The following is a 17237-nucleotide window of genomic DNA, read 5'->3' on the forward strand; positions in this document are numbered from 1 at the left end:
CCACAGCTGCAGCAGCGTCCTGGGTCAGGCGGGCTGAGCAGGTGGCTGACACCTGAGCACTCACAGGGGCTCCAGGAGGCACACAGTGACAGCAGTGGTGATCTGTTCCAGCATGTTCCAAAAAACCTAGTAGAACATGTATTCTCTGCATACATTTTCTGAAAGCAAGACAAATCATCTTATATCTGGGTCTGCTTTAGCTTTTTGAAGGAATGTACTGAGTGGTTGAATGCCTTAATGGCAACTATGTGCAACCTGACAGCTGATATTTTCATGATGATACAAAGCTGTTAGACCTATTAAAAAGTCCAATAATCTAATCCCCTTAATAAGCTGTATTAAAATCATGTAAGTACATCATGCAAACATTGTAGTTGTTTTCCCTCTTTATAGCAGTCTTACAGCTGTTGCTTTGCTGGGATTAATTTGTCTCTAAGGGGTTTCAACACTATCCTCCCCGGTGCATTATGAGAGCCTGTAATGTCATGTAATCGGGGCCATATTATTTTTGTCGAAATCTCTGGGAGTGATGTAAGAGGAAAAAGGAAACTAGCTAACTCCCAACAATTTGACCAAAGGTTAAATTAGTCTTGGCCTTCTCCCAGCCAGACCTGAAGCTTCTCAGTCAAACATTTGTTCTGCCCTGCTCAGAAATATGTGATGTCGTCTTGTCTTTTCTCCCTCCCATGTTTGTTTTGTTTTGCTTTGTTTTTCTTTACCGATGTCATGTTATCTTTAGTGTTATGCACTTATTTGTTGTGGAACACCTCAGTGGGACAACAGATGTTACCCACTGGAAGATCATACCTTTGGTTCATGATTCTTTTAGATGCTACGGAATGCTATGGGCATGAAGACTACATTTTAAGTGAGTCATATTACCCTGTGCAAGAAAACCTTTATTTATTGAGTGCAGTAGATGCACAATTTCTGTCCAATCCAGTCCAAATTGGGCCAAGCATGGCCCTTTGTAACACTCCAGAAGCTGTTTATCGGCTTGAAAGAAGCTAGAAAATCTTGCAGCAGCAGTGGTTGGTAGGTGGTATGAGAGTCTCCCTGCAGACTGTTCCAGCCCATGCACAGTCGAGAACCTCCTGGTAGTACCGAATAACAAGCATCTGTCATGTGTGTGTTCTCATGTCCATTCCCATGTGCAATGATGGATTCTGGTTTGGTTTTTTTTTTCTTAGATATATGTGTACACATTTAAGGCAAAAGATGATGAGGTTTTTGAGGTTCTTTAGATTGTTAGGTAAGAATATTGATTGAATTGCAAAGGGCTGATATTGTTCTGTTCTATGTGATGGGCTAGGAATGTCTGAAAAAATAAAAAAAATATTGGTCTGGCCTTTAAGAATTCTGGTTGCTTATCACTATTCTTTGGTGTGAGAATGGGATGGGCTGCCACAAGAAGAGATTTCTAACCAGAGTCAGCTGAATTGAGACTGTCATGACAAGAAAAAATTGTCTGGTGCACTGAATTATGAAAAACACTCTGAATGGGAATGAAGCAGGGGAATGAACAGGACAGCAGGTATACTTGGGTATTAAGCCCTGAGGAGAGTTCAGAGATGTTCAACATTTTGCAAAAGTCCAAGTATTTCTTAATGCATCTGACTTTGTCTTCTTGTATATGCTTTTCTGCTCATGTCTAGTTATATATTTGAAAAACTGCCAGAAGTCCAAATGCCAGTAGGGGCCAATTCAGAGATATGTATTTTGGCTGCTTAAAGCATAAAATCTTAATAAAAAATGCTATTTATATTCATCAGAATAACAATTGTAGATTTTAAGTGATCAAACAATGATGGTTGTATAAAGAAAACTGATTAATAACTAAATAATTGTTATAGTTCTAATCCCATCAATCCCTTTGTTATGCTAATTAATATATTCTAGTGTTCTCTATTTCCACAGTGCTTTAAACAGCAAATAGTATGAAGTTGAACTCTGTTTAGATTGTGTTGTTTTTCTTTTAGTTAAAACATTTTCTCAATGATAGATTTGTATGGAAATCGCCCTCAACTGTTAGAGAAACATTAAGAATATAATTGAGGCTTGTGCATTTGGAATTTATACTAGGCTTAGATGTTTCCATCTAATTTGAGCTTCCGAATAAAGTCACAAGAATTTGTTAATAGTCATGTGCCCTTTCAGGTTATTTAGGAGAATCTTTCAATCCTTGCAAGTGAAGCTGCAATTAATTAGTGTTATGTATTGCTCTTTGCGAGTTCATGTACACTGTACATGAGCAAGGATAGTTCAAAGGTTAATTTTCTTTTCCCTTAGCTCTGCTGGGTGGACTGTGGTCACCCCATGGGAAGTAAGGGTTCAAAAGTGACCTTGTAGGTTATTCTTCTTGGGAAGAAACAAGTTGAGAGTCTGGTTGGGGAATGCTCTCCACCCTTGGGAAGAACACAGCTTGCATTGCATCACTTGTTTGCACTGGCTTGAGCGTATTATTGTAGTTGTGAAGGCAGCTGAATTGTCCGTAGTAGTTGGTACCTTCTAGGAGGGTATTGCACTGTAATTGCACTGTAAAAAGAAAATACCAGGAGCTTAGAGCAAGGAGCTACTGTGACTATATGCTGTTTGTTCAGTATTAGACAGCAAAAAAGAGTACCGAGACTAGTAATAATGGAGTAGAGGAAAATAACACACAGCCCTGCATAAATAACACTATGTAAATGCTTAGGTGCTTAAGGAACCAAAAAATTAAGTGGCAAGAGTTTAAGAAAAAGTGTATCAACATGAATTACCTGATCAGTTTACAAAATCATTAGCATTTAGGATGGTGATTGTCAAGAAATCAGAATGAACGTCTACTAGTTTGTGTTTTTCCTCTATATATGTTTTTATAAAATTATAGGGTTTTTTTACTTAAAAGCATACGCTTTCTTTTTAATTTTTATTTTTTACATTCTCAAGTCATTAATGTACCTGTGTTACAGTGCAGTTATTTATTGGCACCTTAGTGTTTTCAGTCCTCAGGATTTAACAACAGTTAGTAAGAGGCTCTAAACAGGGTTCCCTGAGGGTGACCCAGCTCGTTGCATACGTAGTTACGTAGCTTTGCCATCAGTTATCAATAGCTGTGAGTTCAAAACATACAGCATTGAATATAATTTGAATTAATCAGGGTAAGATTAAAATAAAATTCCCAAATTAGGAACCTGGACAAGATGAATCTTACTCTAAACTGATATGTCTGTGTTGGAGGTGCTGACACCTGCTTTGTGTGTCTGATCTCCCACTGCTGTCTTAAAGGATCCAGTCAACAGAGTCACCTCAGTGTAGAGCTCTCACCTGAAAGCCACTGCCTGTGCTGGCTGGATCTCAGTTAGGAATCTCAGGTAGGAGTCCATATCTAGACTCAGCTTTTCAAAGATTTTTAGTCAGGTAGCAATTAATTAATGTTAAGCACAGCCAGCCCTACCTGATCCCCTAATTGCTTCCTTGAGTTAATGCCTCACAGATACCCAAATACCTGTATATGCTATGTTTTTATAGGTGCTGAACACAGTCAGTTCCCAGTGAACTCAGCAGGGATGAACAGTGCTTAGGTCCTCTGCAAAATCACCTTCTGTCGTGGGTAGCAACTGTAAGAATGGGGAGAGAAAGAGAAAGGGAATGCAAGGGATTGAATTGTGTGCATCCGAATAAAAAAACTTGCAGCCTGAACACGTGTGTGGAAAAATAAATAAACAAAGAAATAAATAGATCACAGGTGTATCCAAGATGGAGCTTGCCATGTGGCTATGGAGAAGCAAGAAACAACACACCAAACCTGCAGGAGACTGATACAAGTGCTGAAAAGCTCATTTGTGTATGGTGAAGCCATGGTGAAAACTGATGGTACTATTTATTAGCTGAGAGATTCTGCACTGAGTCTAAATATGTAGAAGTGAGTGGCTGGTATGGCTATGTGTAACAAGGAAAATCAGACCCCACTACATAAAGCCTTGAAAGATCATTCGTTCCAAAGAATTTCAAGGGCTTTCCTTGGCTCAGTTTGTCAGAAATATAAATTCTACTTCTACAGATCTATAGACAAACGGAATTCCTCTGCAAGAGTCTCATCATCTCTGTGTATGTGTTTGCATGTATTAATTTTTCCTTTGCAATAACATAAGTAATAAGCCAAGTCACTGTTCTCGGAGCAGGTCACTGTTCTCGGAGCCAGGAGATCTGTGCTTAGTCCTAGCCTTTGCAGCAGATTGTCCTCTGTAATCTTGGGACGAGTTACTCCATTTTTTTCCCAATCACCCCCTTGTCTCTAAATTAATAATAATAATAATAATAATTTTCTTCATAGATTTTCATTTTACTTTTAAAACCTTCAAGGCCTGTACCAAATCTAGAATGTTTGTAGAGGATGGTGAGGCCATGGTTTTGATCAACTGCACACAAATAATCAACTTTTCCTTTTTTTGTGCCATGAAGGAGGATTGACAAAGATATTGCAAAAGAAAGCAAATATTGTTGTCCCTGCAGGCCATTGCAGCTGAAATAACTTGATTTTATTAGAACAGTTTCAAAATGGATGCTTACCTTGTAACTGGAATTCCCACAGTTCTTGTAACTTTGGTTTGTAGATCATTCAAAGCCTATTTATGCTGTAAATGTATTCCATAGGAAGTGATGATATCTACAGTCTCATGAAGAGAGGACAAGTTGCTTTCCAGGTCTGAAACTCTTGAAAATCCCTGACATAAATAAGCAGCTGAAGCAAATGCATGGGTTTGGACTTTATATGGATTCTGGAAATTCTGAATATTGTATGAGGTTTATGTAACTAGATGTCTTATATGCAGAGGAATGTTTTTATTTAAATTTCTAAAATAATACCACTTAAAGGACAGTTGTAGAGGAGGAGCTGTGCAGGAGATGTGATCAAGCGCATGACTGGGAGTGGGGCATGAGGCTGTACGAGGTGTGCTAAGGACTGTGGGGAAAAGAGGAAGTGAAAACCCATTTAAACCTCCCATTCCCCATTCCTGTCTGTAAATTTTGTTCTCGTTTATCAATTTTTCTCTCTGCTCAGCAGCATCTACAGTTGCTCAGATACTAATTTGCCTGTGGTTGCAATGGGAGATAGTTTGCAACTCAAGCTAAAGTATTCAAGCATTGAATAACAGAGGTTTAATAACATTCAAAGCAGGGAAATACTTAAAAACCTAGCAAGTTTACTTTTATTTTTAAGGTTATAAAACATGTTTGAACAATGAGTTCTGAACATACAGTATGTTTGCTGCTGCTTAGTTGCCCGGTAAAAGTAGATTACAAAATTATTTGCTGTAAAGGTTGATAACTATAGCCAGGGAGAAGGTGTGTTGGGCTGGTGAGGATGGTTAAGATAGGCTCATGCAGATGTGATTGATGACTTACCAAACACTGGATGCTGTGCCTGAGTCCAGAAAACTCAGTGATGTTTGCTGCCTTGATTCTGCAGTCTGAATCACACAGGAACACAGTCTAATGAGAAGCTACTACCTGGCCTTCCCAGTGTTTAATTGCAAAGCTGGAAAATACCAGCAGAGACTATGTGCACATTCAGGGCTTTGCCTCAGCCCAAACCTTCAGAGAGGCACCATTTACTCCACAAGAAGAGGAATTAAGAAGGGAGAAAAAAGTCCAATAGGAAGAATAAGTAAGAAAAGTTGCTTGTCCTCGAACTTTGTGTGAAACTAAGACAAATTGGAAGAAGCCCATCAGTTTGATTTCCTTTCTCAGGCAGAATCTGCTGGTGGCTCAACACAATGCTCTGTGCAACATGGTTCTTGCCGCTGAACACAACTTCCACAACCAATGCATGAAATTTACCTTTGTTCTTCTGTGCTTTGTCAGCAAAACAGCTGAGAACACTATTGCCAGTGGCATTGGTTTGGTGACTGTATTACTACCCCAAAGAGACAAATGGTAAAACTGAGGAAAGTATGGGATTTTTTCCATTCAATTTTTCAAAATTCTAAAAGCATCATGAAATCTCTTGGCCAGTGCATAATCCTAGAGCTTTTAGAAACTTTCAGCAAAATGCCTCCACCCAGACAAATTCTGCAGACTGTAGTATGAATTTTTCCTGAAAAGGAATGGGGCCCCACTCTTTTCATGTTTGAAACTGCATGCTAGAAGGTTAGCTGGTAATTAGTCTTCCCAGAGAGGACATTGTAAAAACAAATCATGGAGTCATTTGTTGCTGTTCTACCTAAGAACACAGTTACTTAAAAGAGCCTCTTTGCCAAAACCTTGAGAAAGAGTTCAGGATGCTCGATGTGATTTTACAACAGAAATCAACCAGCAACCCTGTCTTTTAGCATTGCACCAGCCCTTCTATAATACACATGCAGTTCACTACAGGGAAGAAAACAGGCTTGGTATTTTCATAGGAAAGATCTACAAGGTGATTCTGAACACTGAGAAACAGTTTCTGCAGTGATTTTTGTCATTGTAGTTTTTATGTCTCTATAGTGGAATATGAAATTAACAAAACATTTGTCTCAGAGACTTGACTATGAAATTGCGACAGATACAGGAGATATGTGCATTTTTCTGTGTTTTTTTGAAAGGCATTGGGCAGCTGAAGCTTACCATCATTTTCCCACTAGAGTGATCTGAAATACTGTCATCAGAAAGGTTCACAAAAGGGAATCGAATGGGATTTGTGGAGTGTCAGATGTTCCCTAAGGAAACTCCTGTAAGAGTCTGTTTTACCAGTGGTATTTCCTGGGCATTTTTCCCCATAAATGTATTTGTCCTTGGGAGGCAAATGCTGCAAGGGGAAGACTGCTGGAGAGGCTGGGCTGCAGCAAAGACAGAGTAGGAATTGCTCTGTGTTTTGCTGCAGTCTCAGTTACGGGAGTAGGTGGTTCTGTATATATTGGTGTGTTCAGAGACCTGGCCAATTTAGCAGCCCCCAGGAGCAGTGTAGCAATGGCTTCCTGTGGCTTAAGGTGTGCAGTGTGCACTGTAGAGAAACATGGGAGAAATTCTCAAGAAAGGGTCTTGATCCAGTTTAGTTTCATGCCAGGACAGAAGGGGCGTGGTACTCTCAGCAGCCTCCCATACACCAGGCATGGCAACCCTGGGGCAATGCAGCATCGAAGTGTGGGAGCTTTTCTGGTACTGCTCAGGAGCTTCAGGCTACTCAGGAACAACAGACTGGTAGCTCTGTCAATGCCCATTTCTTTGGCAACAATATGTTTTTATCCTTGATTTCACCGGCAGATTGTATTTAAAATAGAATATATATGCACATGATGTTGGAGGGATAAGGCTGAAGAGTATTTGGTGACTTCTCTGGACTTCTTGGAATACTTGATTTGAGTAGAGTCTGGCTGCTTAGTCCCCACAGCTGTACAGCCTGGCATAGGGCATCTCACCAGCCAGCTCTGAGAGAGAGCCACAATCTTCTCTGGTGAATGAGCAAGCTTTAAGTTCTCACCTAGTGGTGTCAGATGCCACTAGGCATCCCTAGTGGGGACTGCTTTAGCCAAAATCCCTAATCTTCAACTTCTTGGTGGGAGCAAAGAGTGCCTTTCCCTTCAGCATCCTTCCCAGAAACCCGAGTGTTTGCGATGTTCAAAATTAAAAACTAAAAGGAGGCCTCTCTTGCCAGGTACTGACTGTGCTTTGAGATTAGATGTCAAGTGCCAAAGACTGTGGGAGAGGTTTTGGACCAATAGAAAACAGAAAACAGCAGAAATTTCTCAGGAGATCCTGCTCTATGTCCCATTTCTGTGGTATGGTGAGAGTATGGAGAGAGAGAGAAAAGCAGTGGACCATGAGCTGCAGCCCTTTTGCAATGGCAAACAGTAGAAACACATTTTCTTTTTGTTTGGCAGCAGGAGCGGGGTGCACACAAACATCTTGCTAATTATGCTGCTATAGGAAATAGGAACTCAGCCAGGCATACACAGAGCAGAGAAAACACCCCAAATTAAGTGAGTTAATATGAGCACCAGCCTCACCATGAGGAACCATAAGGGAGAAGGAGGGGGGCTAAGCAAGGTCACAAAAAATGATCAAATTCTGTGAGAGTGCATATACACAAGCGTATGAAGACTTCGACAAAAGCTAGTGGTGGATTGTTGAGAGGCCAATGCAGTTAAGTTCCTGCTCTGTTACACAGATAAATTGCCAAAGGAAACATTATCCAAACAGTTCCACTTCAAAGGCAAAACGACAAGCTTGGGGAACTTGTGGTACTTTCAATCTGGCCAATAACCAAGTGTAAAGTGTAAAATATACATGTTTAGGAAGTAGGACACATGCCGTTCAAGACGGGCCTTTCCCATGCTCTCAGACCAGTGCAGCTTCATTTGATGTGCAAATGCATGATGTGTGATCTGTCCTGGCAATGTGCTGCCTGCCAGCAGCACAAACATTTCACAAGCACCCTTTTGGGTTACTCCAGCCTGCTGTGTGCACAGCCTCCTTGGCAATCTCTGCAGCTGGAGCTTTTCTTACAGTCTATTGCTGCTGTGGTTGCACAATCCAGGTTTATGTAGTGTGTCTCATCAAGAGACTCCAGGCAGTTCAAAACACCTTGAAAGCATCCTGGAATTGCAGGATTTGATGTTAGATACTAGGATTAAATGACAATGCACGGAATGGTTACAGCAATGCACCAGGGAACATATCAGTAATGTAGACTCAGTTGATCCTTAAGTCAAATTGTCCCAGCAGATGTCCCAGCCTTCCTGGGCATTGGTGACTTCAGAGTATTAGAAAGGCAAAGGCCTTCCTTTGTATTTATAAATGTATTCCTTCCTAATGTATTTATAAATTTCACATGAAATCAGGTAAAAAATTTGTTCCCTGGAGTGCACTGCAGGCACAGCCAAGAATACATGTGCTGTGCAGTACATGTACTGTGCACAGTACAAGACAGCCTCTGTTATTTGATGCAACTCATCCTATAAACCCATGAAAAGTAACAGTGCAAATGCTCACCATAAAGAAGCAGTGGATTGCAGGCGCAGTCTCTCTTCAGTACTGCCTTGAGTAGATCTAAATTTATGATATCAGAAAAAAATATTTGTGGTCTTTATGGTGCAACTGAGCTCTAGAATAGGATGAGGCTGGCTTTTAGTGAGGGTTCAGGATGTAAACTCTGCTGGCAGAACTGTTTCAGAATCAACCATTCTTAGGAACCAGGGGCATGCAGATGTGCTTTTTCTCCCTCTAAGCTAAGGGGCTTAGGTAGGGACATTGTGCAACAGCTGTGGTGACTTATCCCAGTTGTACCAAGAGGCAAGTCAGCCTTGTGCCTCTACTCATTGTCTTTGGGATGGATTCTCAGTCCTGTGTGTATGTGCAGCCTCTAGGCCTAAGGTATAGATAACCAGGCACTTGGTGCTGAGCACTACCCAGGTTAGCACCTGTTGCTACACAGAAAACTTAACCTGCTCTGCACCACTGAAATGCCTGAACTTGTGCTGTAGCCAGCTGTAATCGTCTGTTACTTGTGTTAACCTTGAATTGCAGTGTGTCAGTTCCGGTCCTCTGAGAAAAATTAGGAAAGTGCTTATTGAAACCAGCATCCCAGCACTCTACACTGTGCTGGGTGGAAGAGGAAAGTGGGACCTTAAGCCTTAGTAGTAGCATATTCTAGCCACACTTTAGTAACGTGAGATTATATCACTATTCTCACTTTAGGCTAATATATCCTTATAACTGGCCCAACTTCATGCTAGAGTTCCTCACTTGCTTCAGGAGTTCCTGAGCTTTCTGGCAGAGCCACACATGGTTCCCTGATACCTGTGCACTGTCAGTGGACACAGAAGATACAGTGAAGATACAGAAAGAATTATAGACTGTGTGTTTAACAAGGACGAGGGAGAAGGATGGGTTTTATGCAGCTGTAGTCTAATGTGCTGAGAGAAATCTGTTTGAATGGGTTGGGAATGCTGATGGCATCTAATAGCCACAGAGGCTTTTCCTGCTTCCTGATAGATATAGCACTGTGAATATCAGTCATTGTGGTATGAAGTTGTTATGAGAAAAATAACTTCCTGTGTTGATGGACTTAGCATGCAGTAAATGGAGACGTATGGATGCAAATGTAAGGTGGTAAATGTAGCTCTCCAGAGCTCTAGGTGTAACCATGCAGAGTCATAAGTGAAAAGTACAGTGTATTGCTTGCCCCTCTAGCTCAACTGGTGCCCTGATTTCAGTGTTATTATGGCTCTCTTTTTCCAGGACAGAACTGAGAAATAAGAGGGTGCTGTGACACACAATGCCACTGCATATGCAAGGCAAGATTTTTCATCGTGGCCTCTGTGGGGAGAAAAAGCATTCTCTGTAACAGGGCACCAGTAAACTTGTGAATGCTATGCAAGTAGTATCAACATCCACTGCTTTGTCTAAAGGCCACAAAATTGAAACTTTTTTGCCTTTCTTCACATCCTTTTGTAGAAGAAATGCACAATTAGTTCCAAACTCTCCCCTTACTACACCTTTTTATTGATACAGTCACTTTCCCTGGCTGGAGCGCCACAGAGCATTTATTTACTATGGACAAAACTTTGATCATTTCACTAGAAGACAACACTCCTTGTTTTCAGTGTGTTCCAGAACAACCTCCTTTCCTTTGTTTTGATTTCAGGAAAGGTTCTTGTGCCTGTGTGACTGCTTGGAGTGGTGAGACAGGTTTCAAGTGGGTCAGAGAGGTGGGGAATATGGAAAGTGCTAAGTCCCACGACAGAGCTGTCCATGCCACTAGTTAAACAGAAATGATACTCTGGAATATCAGGTATATATTAAGCAGACTTTCAGGAACAGTACTCCTTCCTATGAATGCAATTTCCTTCCTGTTACTGAGTTTTAGTCTCTTTTATCCCATCTATTCTAGTCAAATTACTTTATTGTGATTGCCCATCGAGTGTTGATTAAACCAACAGTATTATTCTGTGACGCTGAGGCATGACCACTGCTTGCCATACAATGAAGGAGCTTGGCTGTATAAACTGAGGAGTTACTTTACCTAAATAGGCACCATTTCAAAAAGGAATGCAGTTCCTGGCAATGAAAGTAACCTGGAATAAAGGCATTGCTTGAGGAACAGTTGTATAGTACCTGGCCATATGAATTCAGTCTGTCCTTGTCCCATTTCAGCATCTTGAAACCAAAGATAAGTATACTATCACTCCATAAAACATCTGAGTGTTAATTTAATAATCTCTGTGAAACATCTACTGGAGAAAGAAAAGGCATCATGATTTTTTAAAACATTATCCAAAAATCAAGCTGTGATGCAGCAGTTTGCAGGGGTGCCCCACTGATTTTGATGACTTCAGACCTGCCCCAATAGCTAAACTTTATGACTAGAAGGGTGAGGATGAACTTTGACTATGACCTAGATCTGCAATTCACAAGTGTTTTCATACAGCTGCAATAATATTCCAGAAAATGTAATTGGCCTTTTACTTCATTCACTTTTGCAAATGAAAATAAAGCTACTGTGAGAACAGATCTTTTGCTAAGAAAATATTTTTTTTAATATTTTTATAGCTCTGTCAACAATAAAGGAGTCTCACAGTCTAAAGTCTTTCTCTAAACCTTTTTAATGGAAAAAACTTCATAGAAAATATCCTTTTACTTTTTTAATAACATATAACTATATACATGATTAAAAACTGTAACAAAAAGCTGCAGGGACTGGAAAAATGTTTTGTTGGATCCATGCAGATGGTACATCTAAAAAAGGATTTCACAAATCCATGTACATCAAATGGAGCTGCAGTGACAGGGTTGGAAAAAATGGCCACTCTATATTATTTACCTGAATGTATTGGGAATAAAGCACAGACATACAAAATACACGAAAAGAATACAAAAGAGTACATGGTGTAAATGCTGTAAGCACAGGAAGTTTCTTTTTTAAGTAAATAGGAGAAAAGAAGGAAAATCTCCTTTTTCACATTTTATATTGCAGTTTAAAAGAGAACTAATCTCTTACTTGCTGTATTTTGTTTTTCTTCACTCTGACACACTACAGTGGAAGTATATGGCATTTAAATTTAACAACTCAGGAATACTTTGATTTATCTCCATGTCTGTGAATGTACTATCAGATCTGAATAACGACATGTATACGTATTGCTTTAAAAACACATACACAGTTTGGCATGAGTTACAAAATATTGAGGGCCACCACACTACAAAGTGCTGGAGACTCTTGTCCTGATCTAGCAGTGTGGTGAAGGACACATACAACTTCAGATCTAAGAGGAGTTCCTCAGAGAGTAAAGGAAAGTAAGAACATGCAGAAGTTAGTTGCTGATCAGGTCTGGAGTTTTCAACAGTTCATAGCACAGACTCTGCAGCTAGGAAAACTTACACCTGAGGCTGTAATTCTGTCACCCCAGATCATGTAGCTACACTGTGTGGATGATTTACTGTACTTCTAAAATAGATTTTCTTAATTCTAAGTTAAGCATAAAATGAAACCTCTTTTTAAAAAACTGTGGAAAATGATGAGCTCTGCAGCTGGAAAGAAGAAAAAGATAGTGTTTAGTTTGTCAGTGATAGATTGGAAGAGATTCTGTAGGCAGCAGGTAATAATGTGTCAGGCTTTAAACACCTCACTTCTGAAAGAACTTGCTCATATTTTTGTTCTGGGCCAAAAAAACCCAAATATAATTGAAAACTCAGTACCAGCCAGTAACATCACCTGAGGTGCACAAGCATGGTGAGGATGGCAAGACATTATTTAGTAAAAGCTGTAACAAGTACTGTATGATTACCAGTGTAATCACAGGCAGTTTAATAGCAGACAAATAAATGGAGCATGTGCGTGCATATATTCATTTTAAAAAAGAAAAAAGGTGAAAGCAACAACAGTAGCAACAACAACAACAACAAAACTAGACAAGCAGTGAAAGCTGAAGTATTCTGTGAAGCCTTGGAATCTGTTCCTGTTCTCGTTAACACCCACCCACCCTGTCTGGCCTTGCTCTTTTGGCAGGCAGGTAAATCCGTTCAAGTTCCTGTAAGTGAAGGAGGACTTTTCGCTTATAGCAAGATATCAAGTAATTATGAAAATGAGCTTTGAAATCCAAATTGCTGTGGGCCATGAAAGCCAAATCTCACTGATAAGTATTTGGCTTTCATTGTCTGTGAAGCAGATTGATTCCCTCCCCGGTCTGACCTCTTTATGTGGGCATGCTAATTGGAAAGTTGCCACTATACCAGGTTTGGGGCCATTACTGTTCAGAGTCTTTTATTTTTTAAGAACATCAATGCTACTTGTTTGTGTTGTTCATTACTAGTGTTTTGGGTAAAATCTGGCTTGTAGAGCCCTGATTGAAATGACAATGTCAGTACAATGCAGGTCTGTTTGAGAAGGCAACCTGAAAGCAGTAAGACTTATTTTGTTTATTTAAAGAAGAGATAAATGTGTATGTGCATGCACTTGCATTTAACAGTTTTATAGCTGGAACCGTTATTAAATGATGCCCAGTAGCAATTTTATCTCGTTATGATTTGTTTTATAAAGACGTAATGATTCTCAGAAGAGTTTTATGAAAACATGCAGAGTTGGTTTGCATTACGTACGCAGTTATGTGCCCAGTATATTTGTTGCAACTTAATTTCTTAAATATATATTGCGTAACACTTTTTATTCCTGAGTGCTGGTCTCCATAAGGAATAGAGAAAGTGGCATCATGTGCTCTTCTGCACAACACGGTCCTTTGTCATTTTAGGAGTTCTTCTGAGGGATCTTTATTGTCACAGTTTTAACTTCAGAATATTCTCTCAATCCACATTCACCCCTAAAAAACAAATTGCAGCATCAGTTTATACCAGGTATTGTTTATCAAGCAAAAATCTGCTAAGTGATTTCTTGATAAAGTTAAGATATAACCCTAAATTGCAGTTCAGTTTAGTCAAAAGAACAATGGATGGCTCCAGAATTTGATAAGGAGATACAGAACATTAAACCCAGAAATACTCACTATGTGCTGATGGAGCTTTTGGGAGTGAATTGATGTCCTCTGTCCTTTCTAGACCTTGAAAATGTCCAAACACCAAGACCTACCCCACTTACCCCAGTGAAATTACTGCTTATATTTGCAATCGAGAAAGGGAAGGTCCACACTGAGTACAATGAGAAATGAACTACTCACAACTGTGGGTAAAGATCAAATTGACTCCTAACCTGCTGATCTTTTCTCCCTAAGAAAATATCCAGAAGTAGAAATCACCATTTGCAAATAATGTGGAAGAGGGTTCAGTTTGCTCAGATTCCCTTCAACGACTCCCTGTAGAATTCCTAATTTTGTCCTGGCACAGGACCTTATATAAGATCCTCCATACTGCTAGAAACCAGGCACTTACTAGGTCCCGGTCATCTGACACATGGCTCTGAGGGGCACATGTTCTGCTTTGGATAGATTATGCTTAAGAAGTGGGTGGTTTTGAATGCTGTTAACACTTTGGTTTAGTCATCTGTAGCCTGGCTCATCTCTTTGGCCACTCTGCTGAGGTTTAGAGTGGATGTTGCATGGCTTCTTGGGACTTAATGCTTGTCTTCTCTGAAGTACAGATATTTCCATCTTCCCGTGCCTATTTTGAGTAATGAAGTCTCTTTATGTCATTAGTTAAGTTATAATATGTCTTCTAGATGCTGTGTATGTAAAGCAAACACTGTCCCCACCTCAGAACAGGTGCAGTCCAAGTCTGGAAGTAGAGTATCTTTTCCATATTAACTTAATGAGGATTTTTTTGCAGAAACTCTTCCAGATATTTGTTTCTTGGTTGAATTTTTATCCCCACCTCTAAAACACACACAGTATTGCTTTATTACTTATATTAAAATTTAGAACATGCTGGCATGGATAAGATGTTAACATGTTTACTATTTGATACTGCCTCCCCTCTGGATTCTCCTGTGCAGGACTTAATGCCAAGTGAACCATAAAGAGTATTTCAGAGGAATTCCTCAGAGCCTCCTTCTAATACGTGTTTCACAATGGAGTGAGAGGCCACTGTTCAAGGCAATTAAACCCCTCTGGAGGCCTCCGGTGTTGCATAACTGATTTTGTATTTACTGCTACACTTCGAATTTTACACAAAATGTAACATTGGGGTGAAACTGCTGTAACCTTCCTTGGAAAGTTAATTCATTTGAGCAGAAGTACGAGCCCATGTTACTTCATCTGCAGTTTTGAAAGCTGATGTGCCTGTTGGCTTGGTAAGCCTTGTATGTGATATACTGGTTAGTATTTAAGGGATACATCAGACTGGTGATTCAGTAGGCATTTTTAAGATTTACCAGAGTCTAAGTACCTGCAAGCAAATATTAGTGAAGACTTTTTTACATGTGAAAGATTCCTGTTGATCTGTACCACGCCACCCCCAGCTTTCAGTAGAAAGTGGTGGATTTGTCTCCAAAGAATGACCAAAAACTTCAGCTATTTATCAGAAGCATTTCCTTAGGGCTCAGTGGAAGCTGTCACCAGGAGCTGCCTGGAGCCCAGAAACTAATGCTAATAAGCGTCTGTGTGGAAGTTTCTGGATTCAGCAGGGCTGCTGTGTAGCTCCAGACACCCATTGGACACATTTTTGCAAGTCAAATGCAAAATGGCCACATGTGGCTATCTGGGGTGAATCATGCAATTTTTAGTTACAGGAGTTAAATTTTACATCTCCCAGGTAGTGATAAGAAGCTTTAAAGAAACATGAATGAAAGAAATCCAAACCCATGTCTTTTAGACCCCTTCAAGAATACAAGAATATTTTAAGTAGTCTTAATGCAAACATAAAACACCTGTATTGTGTACATGAGTTTTGGTTCTCTACCAGGATGCACATACTCTGCTACATTTTGTGGGAGTGTAAAATAACAGATCTCAACTTCGTGTTGATTTTCTGCCCATGTGTGATGAAAAACTGTGAATTTAAATGCAGGACCAAAACAAGTCCCAGATAATGCAGTGCTGGCACAGGCAGCACAGTGGCCCAGTTATGATCTGGCTGCAACACAGTGTCACCTTAGCAATGACACACTTTTGTATAGACACTTTTTTTTCTTTAACTGCCCAACTCAACATTATTTATGCTGTAAAATGTATCCCTTAAAAACAAGAATCTAGGAAACTGGCATTTTAATAAAAAGTATGGTGGTACTAATGCAAGGTGGAGGAGGTAAATTAGAAGGTGATATCTGATCAAAGAGGTTCTGAAAGGAGTAGAATAATTACTCATAGGTAGATTTTCAGGCATCTTTGTGAGATGGAGATTATTGCCATTCCAAACTTTTATTGTTTATGATGAATACTTTCAAAGCTGTAGTGGGAATCAAGTGTGCAATTACCACAGAGTTTTCCACGAGAGCTGGGGTGCTGCCTGGGTTTCCCCCCACTTTCAAGAACTCTACAACATCGATATGTGAATATTTTGCTTGCACAGTTTAACCTCTCTGGAGTCAGTGGGGTCACCCCTGGGTGTCAAGTTACTCATGTGCTCTATGAGCTTAGTAGTTTCAGAATATTTTCACAATGATAAGAGTTAGATGACCTGACACATTTATGCCAGTGTGAGATCACCTCATAACTCATGAATGTGAATAGTATGAATGTGTTATTCAAAGCACTCCTTAACGAGGGAAAATACTTCAGACTACATAGAGCTTATTTTATAGATCAAGTTGTATACTTCAACATATTTAAAGTTTTAAAGAGTTTGACCTTACTTTAGTTTTACTGCTGAGTTTGCCATTAGCCATAAGCTATTTTGAAAGCTTAGGTGAGACATATCTGGTACACATGCCTCCTGCACAGAAATTAATTGAATCCTTGGTATGTAACCAATCTGGGGCTGATGCAATTGCTAAGCGTCTTTGTGATTGTAATGAGAATGAGAAACTGGTCAGACTTTAAATTAGGTACATGGGACAGTATTTGAGCGTGGAGCTCCATTTCAAAATATTTGGCACTTAGTGATAAATGGAATAAGAAAGACAGAAAGCTTTATAGTGGCAAGTGATTTGTTTTCAAAGGGACGTAAACACATTTGTTTCCTTCTCTAGGCCTGATTGAATGTAATATTATTTAAAAATCTGCAAGCTGGTAATTTTTTTATAAAATTCAAATGCACCTATATTTATAAATATAGTGAAAACTGAAGAAAGGAAAGGAAAAACTAGCAAGAGAGTTTTGGCAAAACAACTCTAAAACAATTACACCAAACCAGTCAGCAAGCACTCAGCAGCACCAAAGAGAGTGTCTTTCTGA

The 17237-nt window shown here is 39.7% G+C and overlaps 1 protein-coding gene across 2 annotated transcripts in view; it reads right to left on the reverse strand.

The window, feature by feature from the left end:
* Window positions 1-13562: 13562 nt before the first annotated feature.
* The window catches only part of ALDH1A2 (aldehyde dehydrogenase 1 family member A2), a gene marked incomplete at its 5' end in the record, with an annotated part of 51367 nt that continues 47692 nt past the window's right edge, over window positions 13563-17237 (reverse strand). For both annotated transcript variants that reach the window (XM_082290835.1, XM_082290836.1), the window contains one exon: window positions 13563-13775. In XM_082290835.1, the coding sequence (XP_082146961.1) occupies window positions 13703-13775 (73 nt within the window). In that variant the 3' untranslated portion in view covers window positions 13563-13702. The remainder of the gene's footprint in view (window positions 13776-17237) is intronic.

Source organism: Coloeus monedula (genome assembly GCF_965178545.1).
Source record: "Coloeus monedula genome assembly, chromosome: 14".
Classification (NCBI taxonomy): domain Eukaryota; kingdom Metazoa; phylum Chordata; class Aves; order Passeriformes; family Corvidae; genus Coloeus; species Coloeus monedula.